Source organism: Papio anubis, chromosome 1 (genome assembly GCF_008728515.1).
Source record: "Papio anubis isolate 15944 chromosome 1, Panubis1.0, whole genome shotgun sequence".
Lineage (NCBI taxonomy): Eukaryota > Metazoa > Chordata > Mammalia > Primates > Cercopithecidae > Papio > Papio anubis.
Genome location: NC_044976.1, coordinates 146,142,759 through 146,164,807, shown reverse-complemented (window position 1 = coordinate 146,164,807; position 22,049 = coordinate 146,142,759). Strand labels below are relative to the sequence as shown.

At 39.3% G+C, this 22,049-nt stretch overlaps 1 protein-coding gene across 1 annotated transcript in view; it reads right to left on the bottom strand.

The window, feature by feature from the left end:
* Positions 1-22,049, bottom strand: part of USH2A (usherin) — a 790,277-nt gene that overhangs the window by 41,361 nt on the left and 726,867 nt on the right. Inside the window, exons 61-63 of the mRNA XM_021927201.2 lie at positions 12,013-12,240; positions 5,927-7,443; positions 2,845-3,166 (exon numbers count right to left, since the gene is read on the bottom strand). Coding sequence (XP_021782893.2) covers positions 2,845-3,166; positions 5,927-7,443; positions 12,013-12,240 — 2,067 coding nt within the window. The remainder of the gene's footprint in view (positions 1-2,844; positions 3,167-5,926; positions 7,444-12,012; positions 12,241-22,049) is intronic.

Below are 22,049 nucleotides of genomic sequence, written 5' to 3'. Positions count from 1 at the left end.
AGAAGGGTCAAATCACTGTCAGTTATTGGGTAAGCAGATGTGTGTAGGACAACGAAGGTATTTTCAAAGGCAACTTGCAGATGAAGTAACCCTCAAGTGGATTTGAGAGCAATGCGAATTCATCACAAATACAAAATGCTCTTTTGTTAAAGAAAACTAAATTGTTTTAGTATATAACTTCCTAAATGACTTCTGTAGGATTACTCAGGGTCCACATAGACTCAGTGTTTACACAGGCTAAATGAAACCAATATTTTCTGATCATTTATTTCAGCATTTAGTCTATGCTTTTCAAAATATTATTTTTCGTAAGAACTGGGCCTTTGGGCTAAGCTAGATTTTGATTTTCTTTGTTTTCTATCCTTATGTTGTAACTACATGAGATTAGCTAATAAATACAAGTTGGAGATCAAAAACCAAATTAAATACTTTCATTTGAGTGAGATGAGTATGGAGGAGGAGTGTAACACAGAGCCGATAGTAACAGTTACAAAAGAAACCACATAGCCTAAGGTTCTTAACTTGCCTCTCCTCTGAAATGTGGGTCCCTTGGTTCTTGGTCATCCTTAGTGCCTGATTAAAAATCTGACTAGAGACAAGACACATTCTTGGAGCTTTCCATTTCATAGAAAACTGGGATGGGGACTGGAGCGGTGGCTCATGCCTGTAATCCCAGCACCTTGGAAGGTCAAGGCAGGCTGATCACTTGAGGTCAGGGGCTCAAGATCAGCCTGGCCAACATGGCAAAACCCTGTCTCTACTAAAAATACAAAACAAATTAGCCTGGTGTGGTGCTGCGTGCCTGTAATCTCAGCTACACCGGAGGCTGAGGCAAGAGAATCGTTTGAACCTGGCAGGCAGAGGTTGCAGTGAGTTGAGATCTCGCCACTGTACTCCAGCCTGGGTGACAGAGCAAGACTCCGTCTAAAACAAACAAACAAACAAACAAAAACTGGAATGAGACTTCTACAGATATGTGACCAGAATTTAACCCAATGACACAACACAATACCAGAGAAAGTTTGTGTCTCTTATACGTGGGTCATTAAGTTGCGTCTAATTAGCGGCTGAAGATTTCATGCTGATTTCATCCAGTTCTCTCATGAAGGGTACCGCTTTTATTTGTAAGGGAGACTAGATAATTCATAACTTTGATAATGTGACACTTTTGAATAAAGGTAATGAGAAAAGAACAAAAGGGCAGGTACATAGGTTCTGGCTGTTTCTAACAGTGTTACCTTTCCGACGGTGGCATCAGTATTTGGTTCCTTTATGATGTAAACCAGTTCTTATCCTAAACCCTTGGGGGCCTGATGTGTTTGAAACTAATTTTGTTTTTACATTTTGAAATAGGATAAAATGTATATACTGTATATTTTGTAATATCCACCGCATGATCTTGTTAGCCATCTTATAATAAAGCAGTATTTTTGTAGCGAAACATATAAGTATTCATATTAAATGGGATAAATAAATACTGTAAATAGTCTCAAGTCTGTTTAGATTGGTTTTGTTGCCAAATGACTTGTGGCAAAGCAAGAAAATACTTTTAAGAGATTTTTAGATTTGCAATTGCAAAGAAGGGATTATGGATTTGTATCTTTGTAGTTTTCCAAACCATTCAAGAATTTATTTGTATTTTCAAATCTTATTAATTCGGTAATTTGTACCATATATTATTGTCCTAAAATATTCTTTTAATGCTTAAAATGTTCCCCGTATTCACTGTACTCGTTGATTTGGTCACTATTTTTTTGGTGACTTATTAGTTTTATTATTTCATGTTACAATAAGCTTTTTAAGGCTCAGTTTTCTCTTTTAGAAAATTTCTGTTGGCATTGTGCCTGGCACTTAAGTGCTTACATCAGTCAGTGAGTTTTCCTTGACTGCAAGCAAGAGGCACTGATTCTGACTTAAGCAGATGAGAATTTACTTGAGTATGTGGAATTAAAAGAACGGTTGCAGAACCGTGCTTGGAAATAGCAGGGAAAAGAAAACCTTTTAGATTGAGGTTAGGATATTTTAACAGGACTTCTCACCTCCACCTTTTAAAATTCTGAGTCACTCTGCTGAAGATCAAGCCCCAGGCAAATCTGAGGGGCTGAGCGGCTCATGTGCCCACCACTTGGCTAGGAGACAGCCTGACACATTGATTGACACTCCCACCAAGCCTGAGCAAAGGGTGGGGGAAGCATTCTCCCACAGGAAATGAGGTTGTTATTACAAGAAGAATGCAAATGGACTCTGATGGCAAAACTAAACAAACCTAACAGAAGTCCTCCATAGAATTCACGATGTTTTCTGAATAGTATTCTTAATTCTTGGCTTTTTAAGAATGCGCAGTCTTATTTTTTTAGGCCGTCCTTAGGGAAAACTTAACTAATCATCATGGGCAGGTTAGTTGCACTCTTCTAGACTTTTTTCAACATTCTGTATCTTTCTTGAGCACCAAGGCTAGAGATGTTTGCTATTTGATTTTATTTTAGTACCAGTGATGAGTTATTTTCAAAGTGATCTTTTAACAAGGAGTATCTCCTACCAAGGCAACACTGACAGAGGGAATCTTAATGGCAGAAACCACTTTATTAATAAGAAAAAGAAATTCACCTGGAATCTACCTAAGAAAAACAACATATATAACATGGCTCAAAAACCAAGAAAATGAAAAAGGCAATGAACATGGTTTTTCCTCATTTACCAATTAAAAATTTTTAAGGAATATTATTATTCTCCTTAAGTCCCACATCTCTTTAAGTGCCTTTTCAAATTGCGCACCATTTTTACAGGCAGGTGCTGATGAGCGCACACAATCAACTCGAATTGTTGATAATACACATTTCTTACCTGATACTCATACTCTGTGAAAGGCAGTAGTTCGGAATCTATAAAAGAGGTTGAGCTTCCATTATAGATTAGGACTGGACTGGATTTTCCAGGCTGAATTGCTATTTGTCTTCTGTATAATTCATAATACAAAACTTTTCCATTTGGCTGAAGCGGTCCTGTCCACAAAAGGGAAACAATGGGCTGGAATCCTCCTGGAGCCATTTGTACCTCCAGATGTGGTGGGGGCTGCATCAGAGGTGCAATCTCAGGGGTCTGTATGAATGTCCAGTCACTTGATGCACATCCCAGGGTGGTGCATGCTTGAATTCGTATTTCATACCTTCAGGACATAAGGCAGAAATTAGTGATTTTCAGCAAAATAGATTTTCATGGGAAGAATCTTTAAAACACCGGGTCTTAAAAAAAAGACAAGCTTACATGTATTCTTATTCATAGCTAACTCTTAAGAATAACAAAGTTGAGAATGGCGTGAACCCGGGAGGCGGAGCTTGCAGGGAGCCGAAATTGTGCCATTGCACTCCAGCCCGGGCGACAGAGCAAGACTCCGTCTCAAAAAATATTTATATTTCCATGGAAATTTTTGAACTATTAAAATCCCCCTGGCTTTCTAAACTAAGGTTTCTTATCTGTTTGAAAGGGGTGAGTACAATTCTTCCCCTAAACAAGGATGTATGGAATAAATAACTCTCATGATTCTTTCCAGCATGAAAATTCTGGTACTCTTCAGAATTACTTAACATAGCAATGAAGAATGCAGACCTTGGAAAGTATGAAGCAGTTCTCGGCAGTCCTGGACTCCTCCTACCTTTGCAGCTAGAGCTAAATGATCCCCCAGGAATGTTTCCAGGTCATGAAGGAACATCATGGAATTAAGGTCTCAGTGGTAATAAATCCCCTCACCTGATACCTAACATCTTAAAACAGGCTCCCTTACATGACACAAAGACCTTGTGGGGCCAAAGTTAACCCAACTACACACCAGATTATCAATCATGAAGACACCTTATCACCATCCAGTTAAACTCAACTAATCAATTATGTTTTGCCTCATAGCTGGTCTCTGCTACTTGAAAAGGTCTATTTACATAGCAGGGACTTCTCCTTTCCAACAAAATGAATTTTTGTAAGTATTTAGTGCCTATGGCTGCAAATGAGCACTTTTTACTCTATTCCCAACCACCATTGATTTTATGACACCTTCAATTTTCCCTCAGGTACCCAGCTATCTTCTTTCTACCTTTATTCCTTTTAGTTCTAGCCTTTTCCTCTTTTATTTTCTACCTCCCCTCTTTGCTCTTTGAATCACTGCTTTCTGTTCTTTTACTTGCTCTTTCTCTTTCGCGTTTTTGCTTTCTTAATTACACCTTTTTCCCTTTGTGACTTATTTTATTCCCACTTTCTTCTCCTCCTCCCCTGGTTCTTCTCTCATGTCCATCTCCACCATGGCAGGGCTACTAGTTTATTGGTGATCAAATCCATAGCTGTGTATGGTAGATCTGACTTCTAAGCAATTCTGTGAGGTCAATTTTGATTTCCCACATGAAGATTATTCATTTTCTGGGTTATCTGTGGTAGTTTTTAAATTTTGGGCCGGATTCCTTCTGCTAATTAGGACATTCCCAGGCTATTTCTTCTTACTGACTAGCTGGGGGTGCTGAAAGGAGGACACACACATTTGCAATATTCAGTGAACATTAATCCACTAAAAACAAAAACAAAAACCACACATGAACTCCAACTTCATATAGAAGTGATACTCTGTTTTATGTCAATGTCACTTATAGATTCAGTTAGAGTGGATAATGAAGAGATTTCTCTCACATTCTTAAATAGCCTTGCAATTTATCAGATAAGTTAAACTTTTTTTTTTTTCCAGCCTGGAAAAGGCATTGCTTTCATGCCTGGACAAACTGCTTCACCTCTAGAAGACTTTTCGAATAAGAGTTTCAAAAGGGAGCTAGTTGATATGATTTTTGAAAGTTGGAGGTACAGTCAAGTAAAGAGGAAGCCAGTCTAGAATATACAGCTCTGCAACTATAGTGGGCCTTTTTAATGCCCTGAATCAGTGTAAGGTAATATAAAAGCCAACTCACATAGCATGTGGATTAGCTGTGGAGAATACCTGAGGAAGTTTTAATTACTGTTTAATATTTAATAGACCCTAAATAATTGTCATGAGTAGATGCATAAGACCATGAATGTTTCATTTAAACAGCACTATATATCAGAGGTAATTATAGGAGGATCTAATCTACACATCACTAGATTACAATAATAGCTGAATTTTACCTATGGTAGTTGGAAATCAACACTCTTTCAGCCTTTATTTTTTTTAAGTGATTCTGTTCATTTTACTAAATTTTAAGCATAAAATATCTTTTATTACCCTTCTCTCTGGGGATGTTAAGTTACTTAAAATGTGATGGGGAAAACTGCCAAACAAGTATTTAAGCAATGGGCAAGATTCTTTTGTGTGCAGAACAACGCACTTCCATGCATGTCACAGCGTCCAGATAGGACCGCTAGGAAAACATGAGCTAGCAAAGTGGCACTGTCCTGAGAAACCATAAGAAAGTAGAGTCAGAGAAGCCTTATTATTCCTGAAAGAAGTGCTGGATTTGATAAGAAGACTCTTCACAAAACAAATTTTGTTTTAGTCTAACTCTGGCTGGTAATTGCGCTCATTGATTGGCATCTTTTAACCTTAAAATAATACATTATTTTCTTCACAGTCTAGTCAGATGACCCTATCGGGGCTGTCAGAACTGTCCAGGGGCCTGCATATTTCCCGGGGGACTAGCCTCATCTCTCTCCTACTTATTTCAGATACCAGGATGCATTGCAAACCTTTCTGAAACATTGGCTCTCAAAACATCACCTGCAAGAATTCTGCTCTCTGGAGGTTATGCAAGCAGGCTTTGCTTGGATGAGGATGTGCTTTGTCTACTGTGCATGTTTAGGTGGATGGAGGTTGGGGACACCATGCTTCCCATTTTCAGAGTCTTCATTAGAACTGACCAAGGGCTCAGAAATAGAAAGGTCAGTGGCACACTCAGAAAACCGAGACATGACTACCTACCTGTGAAATGGCTTCAGCTGCTTTACTATATATGACTGCGTACCAAAAGAATTATGAGTTGTGTTTATGTGTATGATTTTAGTTTCTCTTTGAAACAGTTCACGGATGAAGAGGGTATAGTTGATGATATCGCCATTTGTTCTCACTGGAGGGTCCCAATTCACTAAGATCTCCTGAGGACCCCTGGCTTGCAATCTTGGAGGTTCCATCCCTGAGGGTGCTGAGGGGTTGGTTCGATCTTTGGCAAGAGGACTCAAAATGCCCCCTTGGCTGTTGTTGGCAGTTACTGTGTAGCCATACTCCACACCTGGGGTGAGAGTAAAATCATGATAGCGTGTTTCCAAGCCTGTATACACAATGGTTCCATCCCTCCTAAGTTCGTAACTTCTGATCTGGCCATTTGGGTTTCTTGGAGGTTTCCAGGTGATTTCTATCGATTCTGAGCCTGTGACTTGCAATGTTGGAGAGTCCATGTTCTCTGGCAGGGCCTCCATTGTCCAGGCAGATTTTGACACACTAGCTGTGCAACCTCCATTCGTGCAGGCTACAAGGGAGAAGTTATACTGAGTGTAAGGCTGCAGGTGGGAAACCAGTAGGCACAGGCCCTGGCCAGCAAGGGACTCCTCATTATCATATCTAACTAAATATTTAGTGATCTTTCCATTTTTCACTGTGGGCGGTGACCAACATACATTTATTTGTGTGGCACTGACGGTCCGAAGATCTGGAGGGCTGACTCCTGATGGAGCAGCCTCCAGAGTTGTGATGCTGGTGGATTTGCTGGTGGAGCAGCCTCCACTCGTGCAGGCTTGGAGTGCATAGCTATAGGTGGAAAAAGGAAGAAGCTCTTCATCAGTGTAATTGAAAGTCACAGCATCAAAGCTAAAAGGATAGAGCGTTTCATTCCTTTGAAGCCTATAGGACTGGATAATACCATTAGACTGCTCTGGTGGGATCCAGGAAATCAGCAGTTTTTGGGGATTCATAGAAACATAGGATATCACAGGTGGAGAGAGACCTTCTGGAGGTGCTTGCAACGTCCTTACCACATTCCAAGGGCTACAGGTATGCCCGGCTGAATTCCAAGTGTAGATTTTATATTCACACTGCGTCCATGGTTGCAAACCAGTGTCATTATACAAAAATGTATTCTTTTCAGTGTTATATTCTGTGAAAACAATTTTCTCATCCGCCTGGACTGTCTGATTTCCCCAAGCTTTTCCCTCGAAGCATCTGCGAATCACTTCATAGCGAATTATTTTTCCATTTGGGTTAACAGGCTCAGACCAGTTCAGCTCAACACTGGTGGACTTCACAGAGTGGACAGTAGGAGCCAGCTGAGAGTCTGGAGGGGCTTCATCTGTCCACAGAGGCTGGGACGCCGAGTGTGCACAGCCTGCTCTGGTGCAGGCCTGCAAGGTCAGTGTGTAGAGAGTGAAAGGATCCAGGCGGCGGAAGAGAAACTGACGATTCAAACCAGAGTACTCCAGGAGCCCGTCACTGAAGATGTTGTATGTCTACAGAAGGACAGAAGCAAAAGGGATAACCTGCAGCATACAATTTCTTTGTGTAGTTGTTTAGTCCCTTTTTAACCTTTACCCCCTTATTTGTTATTTTGATGGCCCTAATTTAGAAGAAGAGTTCTGATATTAGTTGGGAAAGTGTGATTTTTTTTCAGTTAATATAAGGCCCACAGAGAGACAAACAATGTTTTTCTTTGCCTTTTTTTTTCTCAGTTTGGGCAATATGTAAGCATTTATTTCAAAACTAAGGGCTATTGAACCCGATTCTTTGACTTAAATGATACTCACGAGGTTTCTCCTACTTGCATTTTTTTTTAAAGTAGAGAATAGTGTTCAAATCTCCTGTTTTATAGATATGAACTGCTTCTGATCTCACACTGACTAGAGTAAGTAGGGTCTACCTTCCATGGCATTTGCTGGGAAATAGAATTACAATGCTTAATCATTTGTTGTTACAGAGTGCGAGGTCTGAAAGAGAGAGAGAAAGAGTGTGTGTGTGTGTGTGTGTGTGTGTGTAGGCACACAGACACCTATATATTATACATAAGTACAAATATCCATACATATATGTGTCTGTACAAATATACATATATATAGATCTTTATGACTAGGAGATGGAAAAAAACACCCTGTTTTCTCTTGCAGGCCATGGCAGAATTGATTGCTTCTTTGGGGGCAAAGTATTCTTTTGTTCTGGAAAAAACATCTGAGTGCTTATTATGCTGTACAAATGTAGAGCAAGTTTTCATCCCTGTATTATTCATCGTTTTTTTGAAAGATGGGAGGTAAGTTAATCTGAATGCAGGTGTTTTTGAACAGTGATTTTCCAACCTTTTCCTGCTCCAACAAGCCTGAGAGAGATGACACCTTCCGAGCGATGACTCCCTATCATGGTGACTCTCAAGAGGGGACAGAACACATTCTACAGCCCTTGGAAGGCACACCCTTGAAACATTCCCAGGAGTGGTTCTTGTGCAAGCTTGATTTAGACTAAATTGTTAATATACTCCATTTTTTCCTCTAAGATTACATAGCCTAGATGTTTGGAAATCTCTTTATGTTGGAATGTTGTATGTTGGTGTGATTTTCTGGTTGGGGACCCCGGGGGGTCCACCCCCATGAGGGAAGGGGACTGCCATAGCTTCTGAAGGGAGCGTAGGTTCCATAACTAGCTTGCAGCCTCTGTGACTCCCTAGCACCCCTTGCTGCCCCTGATATTCACCTGGTAAATCTCTACCTAGTGTAAAATTTAGATTTCCCTCTATGCTCAAGTTCTGAAATGGGTTTGTAGAAAAACACCCAAACATTTTTACCGGTCTCACGTTAAACTTTTAACCATACATTTTAAATAGGTGATTACCAATTTGTAATCCTATTTTATTCCCTCATGCTTTTGCTCTGCCATTTCCCCAGGTGATTATTTCATATTTCCTCCTTTCCCCTAACTGCCAACACCCTCCTCCTTCCCTCACCGTTGATTGATTGTTGACATAACCACATAGTTCACTGAAAATAGAAGCAGTTAGAGAAGAATGCTTCCATGTTATATATTCTGACCGTTGCATCCATGTGAATCTAGACTTACGTGATTTGCCTTTCCTTCTTTTGCTGTGAATGAAATATCTCTGTCCTTATTAAAGGCCACCTGAGCACTGTATCCCATCCCTTCCTCCCTCCCCATGACTTCACTACTGCCGTTATTCTCATTATCTCCTACGTCACCAGTTTATCTCCCTCTACTGGTTATTTCCATTCTGTTTAAATGTACTCTAGTATTTTTCAATGATTTTACATAAAACTTCACCATCCCACAGTCTCCATCTATTGCTCCATTTCTCTGCTTTTCTTTTCATCTAAATGGCTTTAATGAGTTGTCCTAATTTCCTCCCTTACCATTCTCTCCTCAACCAGCCATGGCAATCAGGTTTCCCATTCTACTGCTTACTATCTTTGTCAAGATCACAGTGACCTCCTCATTCCTATATTCAGGGTGGCTTCTCTGCCCTCAATTTGCTTGTGCTCTCAGCAGCATTTTGGCATATTTTCTCTTCTCTTTTCGGACACTCCACTCATGTACTTTTCCTTCTAGCCTAATTCCCTCTTACCAGTCTTTGCTGGCTCTCTTTCCTCCTCTTGACCTCCATATTTATGCCTCAGGCCTTGATCCCAGACTCACAACAGGTTGAGTTACATTCTCTCCATAGCTGACCTCCTCTGGCACCATGGGTTTAAAGGACATCCACTTGCTAACGGATTCTGAATATTTATCCCAGCAAATAACTCTCTCAGCAGTTTTAGACTTGTACTTCACACTATCTGCTTGCCCCTTCAAACTTGTTCGTCTTCCTGTCTCCGCTTCCTCATCAATAGCCCAAAGCCTAAACCCAAAAGTCATCCTAAAGCACTCTCTTTCCTTCACGTCTGTCATTCAGCTCATTAACACGTTTTGTCATCTCTATCTTCTGTATTTACCTTCAATTCACCTATAGTGCATGACTTCACAACTGCTACTCTAATTTGAGCCAACTTCAATTCTACCTTGAAATCTTCAATAGTTCTCAAACTCCATTGGTCCTTGTATAGTCCATTTTCCACAGGGTAGCCAGAGTGATTTTTAAAAACAAATTTGATCATGTTATTCCTTTGCTTAAAGCATTCAGTAATTTTTCATTGCACTTGGAACAAATTCTGAACTCTTTACCACAGTCTACAAGGTTGGGTACAATTTATCTCCTACCAGTCCCTCCAACCTCTTCTAGTGCCATCTTTCTTTCCCCCAAATACTTCATACACACTAGCTTTCTTCTCTTTCCTTGAATACACCAAGTTCATTCCTGGCTTCAGGCCTTGCATTTGCTGTTCATTTAGTCTGGAATATTTTGCCCCCATATCTTCACATGACTAACTCTGTCTTGTCATTCAGGACTCAGCTCAAATGTCAACTTGATTCAAATGATATTCCATTCTAAAATAGTCTGAGCAGGCCTAATTACATTATTCTATTTAATTTTCTTTATAGCATTCATTGCTCTCTGTAATTCCCTTGCTTATTTATTTACTAGCTTATTGTTTGCTTTTCTGTATCCCCACCATTCATATACTCTGCCACATTTATTCACACACAAACACACACACATGCACGTGCACTCGCACACGGTCTGTAACATCAGGGAACTTGACTGTCTGGTTCACTCTTGAATAAGTATATGGCACTTGGTAGAAGTATTTCACCAAATATTTGCTTAATATTTGGTGAAAAGTAAATAAAGGTCCAAGGAGTCAATATTCTTATTGTCAATCATGCCAGGAAGAAGCAGATGCTGTCGTGGCTCCAAATACCCACAAGGAGAAGTGCTTTGAGGGAAGGAGCTTTCTTTTCTGATGGGTGCCTTGGGGCCGTGATTTGGATTTTAAGGTCATGAATCCTAAGGCTCAAGCCTCTTGCCCCAGGGGGGAGAAGTCTGGCTTCTGTCCACATGTAGGCAGGCTGGTGGGAAGCAGCTTGCTACTGCTACTTGCAGCAGGCCTTGAAGCTAGGCAGAGAGGCAGCCCACAGAGAGGCCCACAGGATGGACCTGGGCCTGTGAGCTCTAGTTACAGTTCTTAGTTATTGCTGCACGTAATTTCCTGCTGTCATCCCTCTCTTATGGTTTTCAGGGAGGCTTTATTAAAAGTAACAGCTTAGTCTCAACCCCGTGATGTGGAATTAATGTGGGAGTCTTTGCCTCTTGGAGAAGGAGTGGCGAACAAAAGGGTGGTGTATCTATAGCAACTGCAGGCTGGGGGGCTCTGCAGTCCCAGCCTGCAGAAGGTAGTTTATGAGGGCCTAAGAGATGGATCAGGGCCAGGAGAGACTGGAGGTAAAGGCAGTAGCATGAACTAACAGGTATATCTGCCACCATCCTTGGGAAGGAACATCAGAGAGGTAGATAAGGGCTGGCTTTTGTGTGACGGAAGGTTCAAATCATCAAAATGCAGGCTCTTCATGAAAATACAGTCTCCCCTGCACTCACGGGCTGACGGAGCTTGAGATATGTATATGACATTTATAACACTGTTTCTCATGGCTACATACAGAAGTTGGAAAGTTAGCAGACACCTATGGCTTGCTTGGTGAGCTCTTTTGAAGCATAAATTAGGCAAGTCTTAAGCAAATAACTGGATAGGATAATTCAGGAGGCCGTAAGAACAGTCATTTCGAGTTCAGTTCTGATGTGAGTTCCTGGCTTCAAATCCCAACTCAATTACTCACAGTGTAGGCTTGGGTTGTTATTTAGCCTGCATATGCCTCATGAGGTTTAGTGGTACCCACCTAGCAGGGTTGATGTGAGGATTAAATGAGATAATCCATGGAGAGCATTTAGCCCAGTGTTGGGTTCACAGGAAGCATCATACATCTGAGCTAGTTTTCTCTGATCTATGATTAAGTGCCTGGAGGAGCTATCAAGAGGAATTAAACAGGCTGCGAAGGGAGTTTTCCCACAGTGACCTGATGGCATGTCAGGGCTCATCTATTTACCTGGAGAACACCAAACATAATTTCTTACGCAGGGTAGACATTACCTTAATCACACCATTGGTTCTCATAGGCTCTGACCACTGTAGTAGCAATGCCCGGCCATTCTCTTTCTGTTCTACTATAAAGTTTCTCAGTCCACTTGGGGAAGATTCTAAGGTTTGAATCAGAGTCCAGGGGCTTAAAATTTCTCCTGCATGGTTTGCAGCCACAACACCAATGAGATATGTTGTGAATGGTTCTAATCCGAACAGGTGGGCTTGATGGCTTGTTCCCTGTAAGAAAGTTAACAAAGTAAGTTGTTTTTGTTTTTTGTTTTTTGAAACTGACAATACTGCTGGAAAGTCATTCTCTGAACCTCATGGCCAAAGCACATAGGCAACAGCAGCACAAACACTATGGCAGAGTTTTGAATTATCATTAAGAAAATGATGCATTTTTTCTTGTTTTTGTTGACACCTTGAATATATTACCCAATGTTGTATGATTTCAGACACTCAGAAAGTGGATCAGATAGGATCCTTGATTTTTCAGTGCTTGCAACCCAAAGCATGTGATATATAAACATTTAAAAAAAAAAAAAAAAAAAGAAAAAACCATGATGCTTCAGATCAGTGCTGCATCCACCTCAAAATGGAAATCAGTGGTACCAAGTTGCATGTCAGAGACTGGGATAATTGCCTGCAAGGTTAATATTAAGGGTTTGGAGAGCTAATCTGAACACCCCTAATTTCCAAATCCCCAACACTATCTGTTTGTGCACAAGACTCTCCATCTTCCCAGTCTCCCTCTCTCATTCTCTTGGCATGTATGTATACCTTATGAATTCAATAAAACAAATAAACACAAGAAAAAAATAACAAGCCAATTCAACTATACATGCACAAACACCCTTAGAGAAGTTTATTATTATTATAGATATAAAAATATTTTCATTTGTTAAAAGCACCATAAGTAAAACTATGAAACCTACCAAAGTAATTGTTAGCTAGGCTTGAAGAATTTGGTCTTTGAACAAGGAGGAGGATGAATATAAGGTGGAGTAGTGAAAGTTATTTCTGAAAGTAGGTACCCAAGAACATCAGAAAAAATTATATGTAAGAAAATCATCCTTAATTTGGGGAAATCCAAATATCATTTTGGATAAAATCTAAAACAAGATAACAAAATAAAACAGAATTGTTTTCCAAACAAAGCGGTTAGACAAAAACAAAACAATATAGAAATGGGTTTTGGTGCTGTTTTCTGACATTATTGGCTATACATTTTAACTGTGTTAATTCTTGTTATGTGTTAAACATAGGCAGAGAAAATACAATTTCCCTCACATATCAAAAACTTGTAAAGTCAATTTTCCTATTTCAATAAGTCCCATTATGATATTACATGCTAACCTCTTGAAATCTTTTAATATTTAAACATTTGCTGAGCAACCAGACTCTGAAACAAATTTTACAGAAATACTAATTTATCTTTTTTAAAATATTAAAAGTTAGATCATAAATATTTAAAAAGTTATTTCTCCACAACATTGGATTGGCCTTTTAGATAAATATAGCACAGAACTAGAGTGACCATAATGAATATTAAATCTGAAGATGCTACAAGTCCCGATTACAAACATTCTTTTCTGATAAATGATTCCTTTTCTGTGGAAATAAGGCAAACATGGACAAGATTAATAATGCAAAAAAGAATAATTCTTTGTTCAGAATATTCAGTAATAGATGCCAAAAAAGCATACGCTCCAAAGCAAATAGTAATCACCTCTAACAGATTATATATAAAAAAGGTGGGCTGCTGGGGGACATTTTTTCATAAGCTTTTGTCATAAGAAACATGAAAAGCATGTGGGCTATAAAGCAAAAACATATGTATATTGTCAATAGCTGCACCTGCTCAATTACAGTTTATTTCAGAGCTGAGAATTCCATTCAGCCCCTAGATGGCAATACTATCAAACACTTTTGGTAACATGAGTACTTAATGATTAACAACTGGCATTCAGTCATCCAACACACTCCAGGCAACCATTAAAAAAATAACAAAACTGATTTCTGATTTCATTATATAATCTTTTAATAAACATTTATGGCTCAGATCCTTGAAAACAGAAGTAATGCAAAATGCCCTAGCTTCAAAACCTCCACCATCTAATATAGAAATATGGCCCGTAGGTTGCAATTTGAAGTTCATGCATGCCTGGCACGGAAGAAGTTTAGGGGTATACTCCTACAAAGGGTCATTACGACAGTTATTTTGCTTAACCTGGTCTATATGTATCTTATAAAAAAAGAGAGAAAGAACCACCTGTTGAGATGTAAAAAAGAATTTCTGTATCATGAAATTATACTGAGGACAAGTTCTCCTTTTACATTATTTATTTATTTATTTATTTAATTTATTATTATTATTATTATTTTGGTTCTTTTGCCTAGGCTGGAGTGTAGTGGCATGATCACGGCTCGGTGCAGCCTTGAACTCCTGGGTTCAAATGATTCTCCTGCCTCAGCTTCTGAAGTACCTGTGACTACAGGCATGTATCACCATGTGGCTAATTAAAATAAATCTTCCCTACCTTCCTTTCCTTCCCTCCTTCCTTCCTTCCTTCCTTCCTTCCTTCCTTCCTTCCTTCCTTCCTTCCTTCCTTCCTTCCTTCCTTCCTTCCTTCCTTCCTTTCTTTTTCTTTCTTTCTTCTTTCTTTCTTTCTCTCTCTTTCTTTCTCTCTCTCTCTCTCCCTCCCTCCCTCCCTCCCTATTTTCTTTTCTTTTCTTTTCATAGGGATTGGGTATTACTATGTTGCCCAGGTTGGTCTCCAACTTTCGAGCTCAAGTCATCCTTCTGCCTTGGCTGCCCAAAAATGCTGGGATTACAGGTGTGAGCCATTGCATCTGGCTAATTTGTTATTCCTGAAGAGTTTTATATATATATATTATATATATATAATATATATATAGTACACACATATATATACACACATATATACACACACACACATAACAAATATAGACTACTTAAATAGATCTAAATAATAGACATAGTTTTTGTCAATGTTTAGTAAAAGCTATATTAAAAAATGAAGAAAACATAAAAATGGCAAGACAATCCTTGCCAATTTATTCTTTGACATTTTAGGAAATAATTTATATTATTCTCTCCTGAATGAATTTCCAACATCAAAGTTCACAATTTAGAATCCTGCTGCAAAATTTGGATGCAGTTCACTCTGTGGATTGGGTTGGCTCTCATTTACGTACTCAGTTGGTTGTTATTGTTCTTAAATTCAGGATATTTGCTTGAGCACTGTGGATCTTAGATGTTTTGGATTCAGTTCCTTCCTTTGGAGATGTAGCATTCTGTCTCACTGACTAGGAAATGTCATCACTAAAGACGATTTTCCTCCTTTTCACTCCTTTGCTTCACCTTTCTTCCGTTCCTTACTTTCTCTTTCCTCTTATTCACCCTTTCCATCTTCTTTCATTCCTTTTCCTCTATAGAGATTATCTTAATTCAATACTCTTACTTCTTCCCCTTCATTGCCATTATTTTGCTCCTTCCTTCCTTTCACTCTTCCTAATGATTTATTTGAGCTACATTTTTTTGTTGTCCCTGACGTCTGGCCTGCCACCTTGCACTTGCTTCCATTTTGTCTTTGTTCATTCTATGTCCATATCCATATTGTACATAATTCTACAAACTCATCAACTACTTTTGTTAGGCAGCAGATGAAGAAGATGACGTAACAATTTTACTAGGAATAATCCATTCTTTGCAATCTAATGTCTTCAATGGAATTCAGCCTCTTTTTTTCTTCTTTAACTTTATATGCATGAAGGTCAGAGTTTGGATACAAATCAGTGCCTCATTTTATGAGACATATAGACAAGACTCTCTGGAACACTCTGTCAGTTGATGTTCTGCTGGCAATTTGAACTATATTTTAACCTCTCGACTCAGCTCCTGGGGACATAAGAAACTACTTGGAGTCTTCAGCCATCTGACAATTTTACACCATCTCCTCTGATTATTTTTGACGACTTGAAGTGCCCCAAAGGTGGCCATGGGGTCAATAGGTTTATGTAGGTTGAAAATGATAAAAAATTACCATTGATCTGTAGCTGTCAATAAAAGACTGTGAGGGGATACTCCCTGCACAAATGTTTAAACTGCATAAAGCTTCCCAACTTAGTCATCTTTGAGTCTATTGATCTGATGATCCAGCAATTTCCAGAGCTTTCCCTCTGGTCTTTGTGGTGCATTTTCACTAAGCTCCCTTACCGTAGCCCTTAGGAATCTTTTTACCCTGCTCCCACTAATGAACCAAAACAATGATGTATAGGCACTGTGTGTTCATCAACAGAGTATTATGTGTGCATATTATATTTTGGAAAGGGTTAATCTTCCTGGTCACCATCAACTTCATTCTAAGCCAGTAGGATTTCTTCTGCCTTTGTCTTTCATTTATGATTCTCCTTATCCTGGGCTCCTTATCCTGAAATGGATGAGTTTTGGCTTCTGCATCCCAACCAAGTCATGGGGTTCCCTTGCCTCCTTAGTTATCATGAATACCAAGAACCAGAGAATAAGTCACATCAAAAATTCACCTTTTTGCACAAAGAGAACTTCAGAGGAATCTAGATTTAAGTATATTAACCTTTGTATTCTTAAGTTGAACTGCCCAGATCCTTTATCATAAATTGTATTTTACCTGTCTTAATGATAAGGAATGATTGTACCTGAGACCTAGAGTTTCTGATTTAGATTACAAGTAAAATGTGAGAAGCAGTTCAAGCTCCCATTAACTGTTATCTAAAAGTCATGACTTTGGATAGAGTATATCCAGGCAATTGGATGACTTTTATGTGTTGTAATGCTGACAAATCAACACGCAATATTTTTCTAGATTTCTGAAAGCCAGATAATTTGAGGCGTGGATTCTGCAGGACTATTTTTCCTCTCCATTTATAAAGTTAACCTTTAAGTTCCCCAAAAGTTGATCAACATATTTATATCTAATACTATTTTGCAAAATTCAAATCAGTTTCTTTTCTTTTCTTTTTCTTTTTTTTTTTTTGAGATGAAGTTTCACTCTTGTAGCCCAGGCTGGAATGCAAGGAATACAACGGCGCAATTTCAGCTCACTGCAACCTCCGCCTCCTGGGTTCAAGCGATTCTCATGCTTCAGTCTCCCAAGTAGCTGGGATGACAGGTGCCTGCCACCATGCCCAGCTAATTTTTGTTTTAGTAGAGATGGGGTTTCGCCATCTTAGCCAGACTGGTCTTGAACTTTGGATTTCAGTGATCCACCCACCATGGCCTCCCAAAGTCCTGGGGCCTCCCAAAGTCGATGGCCTCCCAAAGTCCAGGCATGAGTCACAGCCCCTGGCCATCAAATCAGTCTTGATACAGAAATTACTTTTTTTTTTTTTTAAACCAAGCATTAGGCAAATATCAAACTTGAATACTTATCCATGGTTCACTAGGCATGAGACTTCCAACATTGTCAGAACTTCCAACATCATCAGAACATTTTCATGAATTTTACCTGCACACTTCCTTTACCAGTGCCATCTTCACCTAAATATATCTAAGGTTGTGAGACAAAAAAGGCATTTATTTTGACAGCACTCACATATATGCAGAGTTGCTCTGGAATCAAAGATCAATTCACAATACAAGAAAGGTAGAACAAAATACCCTTTAGGACGATGGCCTATTGTTTAGTGTTCAGGCCTGTTGTTTTAGTGTGTATGTGTAAGGCGGCATCACCAAGTGGGATGACGCAGCTGCCAAAATGCTCAGTGCAAACATTTAGCATTGTTTCTCAGCAGCTGGTTTACTTCTTTAAAACATTTTTGAGCATCTTTTATGCAAAAGACTCTATAAAATTGCAATGGAAGATATAAGATGGGTAACACAGACTCTTGACTCTGAGGAACTTATAATCTAATAGAGCAAATCAATAATGTATATACATACACACAATTCAGTGTGGCAGTGCTATAATGAGTGCCAGAGAAATACTAAGGAGATACTTGTAATGCAGAAGAAAGGGGGTGAGGACTTGGGGAAGACTTAATTGAGATGTGGCACTTGATACAGACCAGGAAAGATGTAGAGTTTGAGTAGATGAAAATAGATGAAGAATTAGAAGAAGGAACAGAAGAAAGTTCTGGAGATACTTGGGTGGCAGTTCAACATAGCAGAAGTGTAATGGTTGCAGGGGAATAGTGGGGATTGTGGCTGTAAAGGGGATTGTGATAAGACTGAAGAGGGCTGTGAATGTCACCCTAAAGTTTCTGAAACGCATTTGTTAGGAAACAATAAGTAACATTAGGCAAAACATTGAAGAACTAATTATGTGTGAAGAGCTCTACAATGCAATTTGAAGGAATAATGGAAGAACTTTTAAATTTCACCCTATCGTGGTATAAGATCATGGTCAGTGACTAATGAAATAATAAATCTGCCAGGAATTAATTAATTAACTCACTTAATTATTATTCAGCCAATAAGTATAGATTGCCATTTGTACAAGGTAATAGGAAAGTATTTTCTTAGAAAAAAGATTTAAAATTTTCTTTGTGGAATGTTAGCTCTATTTCAAAATTTGTAATTATCCTTTAGACAGAAGGATTTTTCTTTTGATTTCAATTGAGGCAGGGAGCATAACAACTGAATGGCGTTAAAACCAATTTTCCTGTTTTCTGTCCTGACCCACTATCAGAACCACGCGTTCCTAAAGTGTGTTTTCTCTTGATATTGGGGACATGTTTGAGTGGAACCCTCTACACCCTTGTCCCAGCCCCTTGTACATGTCAAACAGTGATGAGGCAGCTGGAAATGTTAAGGATACTATTGACAACTGGGTAACAATGAGGCCAACTCAAATGTACTCATAAGTGTTAAAGCATTCCTAGCTCTGGGTTCTAGCTACTAGCTAATGCTGTCGCCTAATGGATTAGGCAGGGGCCAATTGTTATAACAATTGTAAATTTCAAACTTAAAATGTTCAGCTTGGAGGATTCACGTATTAACACTGGGATCACTTTAATGCTTTTACTCCAATGACTCTCTACACTCAGAAAAGAAGAATGATATGTGAAAAGGGAGAAGGATTTTTTTTTCTCTCTCTCTCTTTAGAATACATCATTCATTTTGTAACAGAGGGGTCAACTCAAAAAGAAGACTCAATTCACAGATATTTTCTTTATAGACAAATTGGCTGTATCAATTTAAACTATAAAGCAAAAACTAGAGTTATTGCAAAATGAACAATGATGCTTCAGTTATCATAAAAACATTGGGGGGAAATGGTTTTAAAATGCTTCATTTTTCAAAGGAGAAGAGGAAAAAAATTAAATTTGTGATAATTAAATTTTAAAGTGGCAAATCAGTCACACTAAATATTAAAAAGCAGTACTTCTGATCTATCAAAATTAAAAATGTGCATACACTGTGACCCAGCAATTTCACTCTGATAAGCTATTCTATGGAAATAGTAGCAAAACTGTACTAAAACTCATATAAAAATTTTCATTTGGGCCATAGCTTTATATTTATTTAAGTCTTGATTAAACACACATGTATTGAGAACTTCTTATACACTAGGCATGCTCCTAATCTCTGAGGATACAATAGAAAGCAAGGGAGGCAAAGTCATTACCTTCCTGAGTTTTACATTATAAAGGAGGACAAATGGGCAATACATAAACAGAGAGAGAGAGAGAGAGAGATATCAAGACAGAGAGAGAGAATTGGAGATTGTGGTAAATTATGAAGGGAATAGGTAGAGTGGTGCACTAATTAGTGTTTGGGCTTAGGTGGTGGGGAAGAGTGAATGAAATTCTTGATTTAACAAGGGCAGGTAAGAAAGATCCTTGAGGAAGTTACATTTAGGCAAGAGAGCAGAAAAACACCAGCTGTGTGAAGTATCAGGGGAGAAATTTTTGGGCAAGAGCAAGAGCAGAAGAGAAACTCTAAGATGGGAACAGACTTGGTGTTTTTGTTGACAGGAAGGAGCTAGTGTGACCAAGCCAGGTGGGGGAGAGGAGAATGGCCCAGGAGAAGGTCAAAGAGATGAGCAGGAGCTAGATGGTATAAATCCTGGAGGCCAAGGTAAAGAGTTCAAGTCTGATTCCCATTTCAGTGGAAAACTATCGAAGGCCCATAAGCAAGGGTGTGACACAATTTAGGTTTTAAATAAATCATTCTGACTGATGTGTGAAGAATATATGGAGGCCATTGCATTTGTCTACTTGGGCTGCTATATAGCAAAGAACCACAGACTGAGTTGCCTTAAACACAGAAGTTCATTTTCTTGCAATTCTTGAGGTTAGAAGTCTAAGATCAAAGTGCCTTCACGGTTGGCTTCTGGTGAGGCCTCTCTTCTGGCTTATAGACAGCTGTCTTCTGGATGTGTTCCCATGTCATGTTTGTGTGCATGCAGAGAGATATCGCTGATGTTTCTTCTTCTTATAAGAACATTGACCCTATAGGATGAAGGTCCCACCTTTATGACCTCACTTAAGCTTAATTACCTTCCTAAAGGCCCTATCTCCAAATACACTCACCCTGGGGGTTAGGGCTCCAATGTACGCATTTTGGGAGGAACACAATGCAGTTCAAAGGTCAAGAGAGGGAGGGGAGACATCCAAAGGCTTTTGCTGAAGGCCAGGAAGGGGTAATAGTGGCTTGGACTAGGGTGGTAATGGTAGAGATAGAATTAAGGGGATGGATTTATATTTTGAAAGTAGAGCCAATAGAATTATGATGGATTGAATGTAGAAGGCAAGGGAAAGAGGAATGAAGGACGATTCTCGGGTTTTTTTTCTTGAGAGAAAGGGTAGGTGATGGTACCATTTAATGAGATGTAGAAGTCTGAGCACTAACAGATTTGGAGAGGGAAGGAAAAACTTTGGCCTTGTTAAGTTCAAGATATCAAGTTGACAGACCAATGAATCTATAGGTTTGAGAAGAGACTGAATTAGGAATACACATTTGAGGGCCCTTGGACATGTCTCCCGAAATCCAGTCTTATATCCAATTGCCTTATTAACCTCTTCATTTGGATGTCTAATACATCTCAAACTTAACAAGTCTCCATATGATCTCTTGATTTTCCCTTTTTTGAAGTTTGTATTATGTCAAATTGGTTAAGGTGAAAATCCATATCTCAGAATTCCTTCTATGGGAGATATGCCCTAAGGCAACCCCTGCAATGAATCATGCCCTTGGGTGATTCTCCCTCCCACTGAGTGCAGTCAAGGCCTATGCCTTGTTGCTAACTAACAGAAAATGGCAAAGCTCTGGGATGTCACTGGCATAAATATGGCAGACACCATCTAAGCAGACTGAAAGTGAAATCCTCCAGCTGGTCTTTAAGAAGTAAGCTACCATGCTATGAGAGGACCTGTGAAGGACCCCTGTGAAGGGGACCTGGGTGGTCTCTAGGACATGAGAGCCAACAGCCAACAGGAAGCCAGGGCCTCCCTCCCATTCCCACACAAGGGAAATGAACTCTGCTAACAACTTGAATTTGCTTGGAAGTAAATGTTTCTCCATTCAAACCTCCAGATGAGAACACAGCCCAACAGACACCCTAATTGTAGCCTCATGAGACCTTGAACAAAAGGCGTGGACTCTTGACAAAGGGGAACTGTGAGATAACAAGTAGAAATTGTTTTTAAGCTACTAAGTTTGTAGTACTTTGTTATATATAGCAGTAAGTAATATATCTTCTCTATCTGGTTCTGGATTAAAGATAAATTTATGTACAATTTATAGAATGAAAGTAAATCAGTGGCCATTACTCTTCGAACATGGTTGAAGTTAGATGTGAAGATGAATAGACGCAGAGGTGCAAGTGGGTTCCAGATTGTCCTCATTCTCCTCTGCTCCAATCTGACTCTTCTTTCCAGCTGCTGACTCTTTAACCAACAGTGGCCCAGGTCTACCTGACATTTGGTGCTGGCCCCACAGAGATGGTAGCTACACAGAGGAGTTGCTTTCCATAGACCTCTCCATAGGCATCTGTGGCAGGAACACTAAAGTGGCTAGTCATCCTTGGCTTCTTGAATGGGTA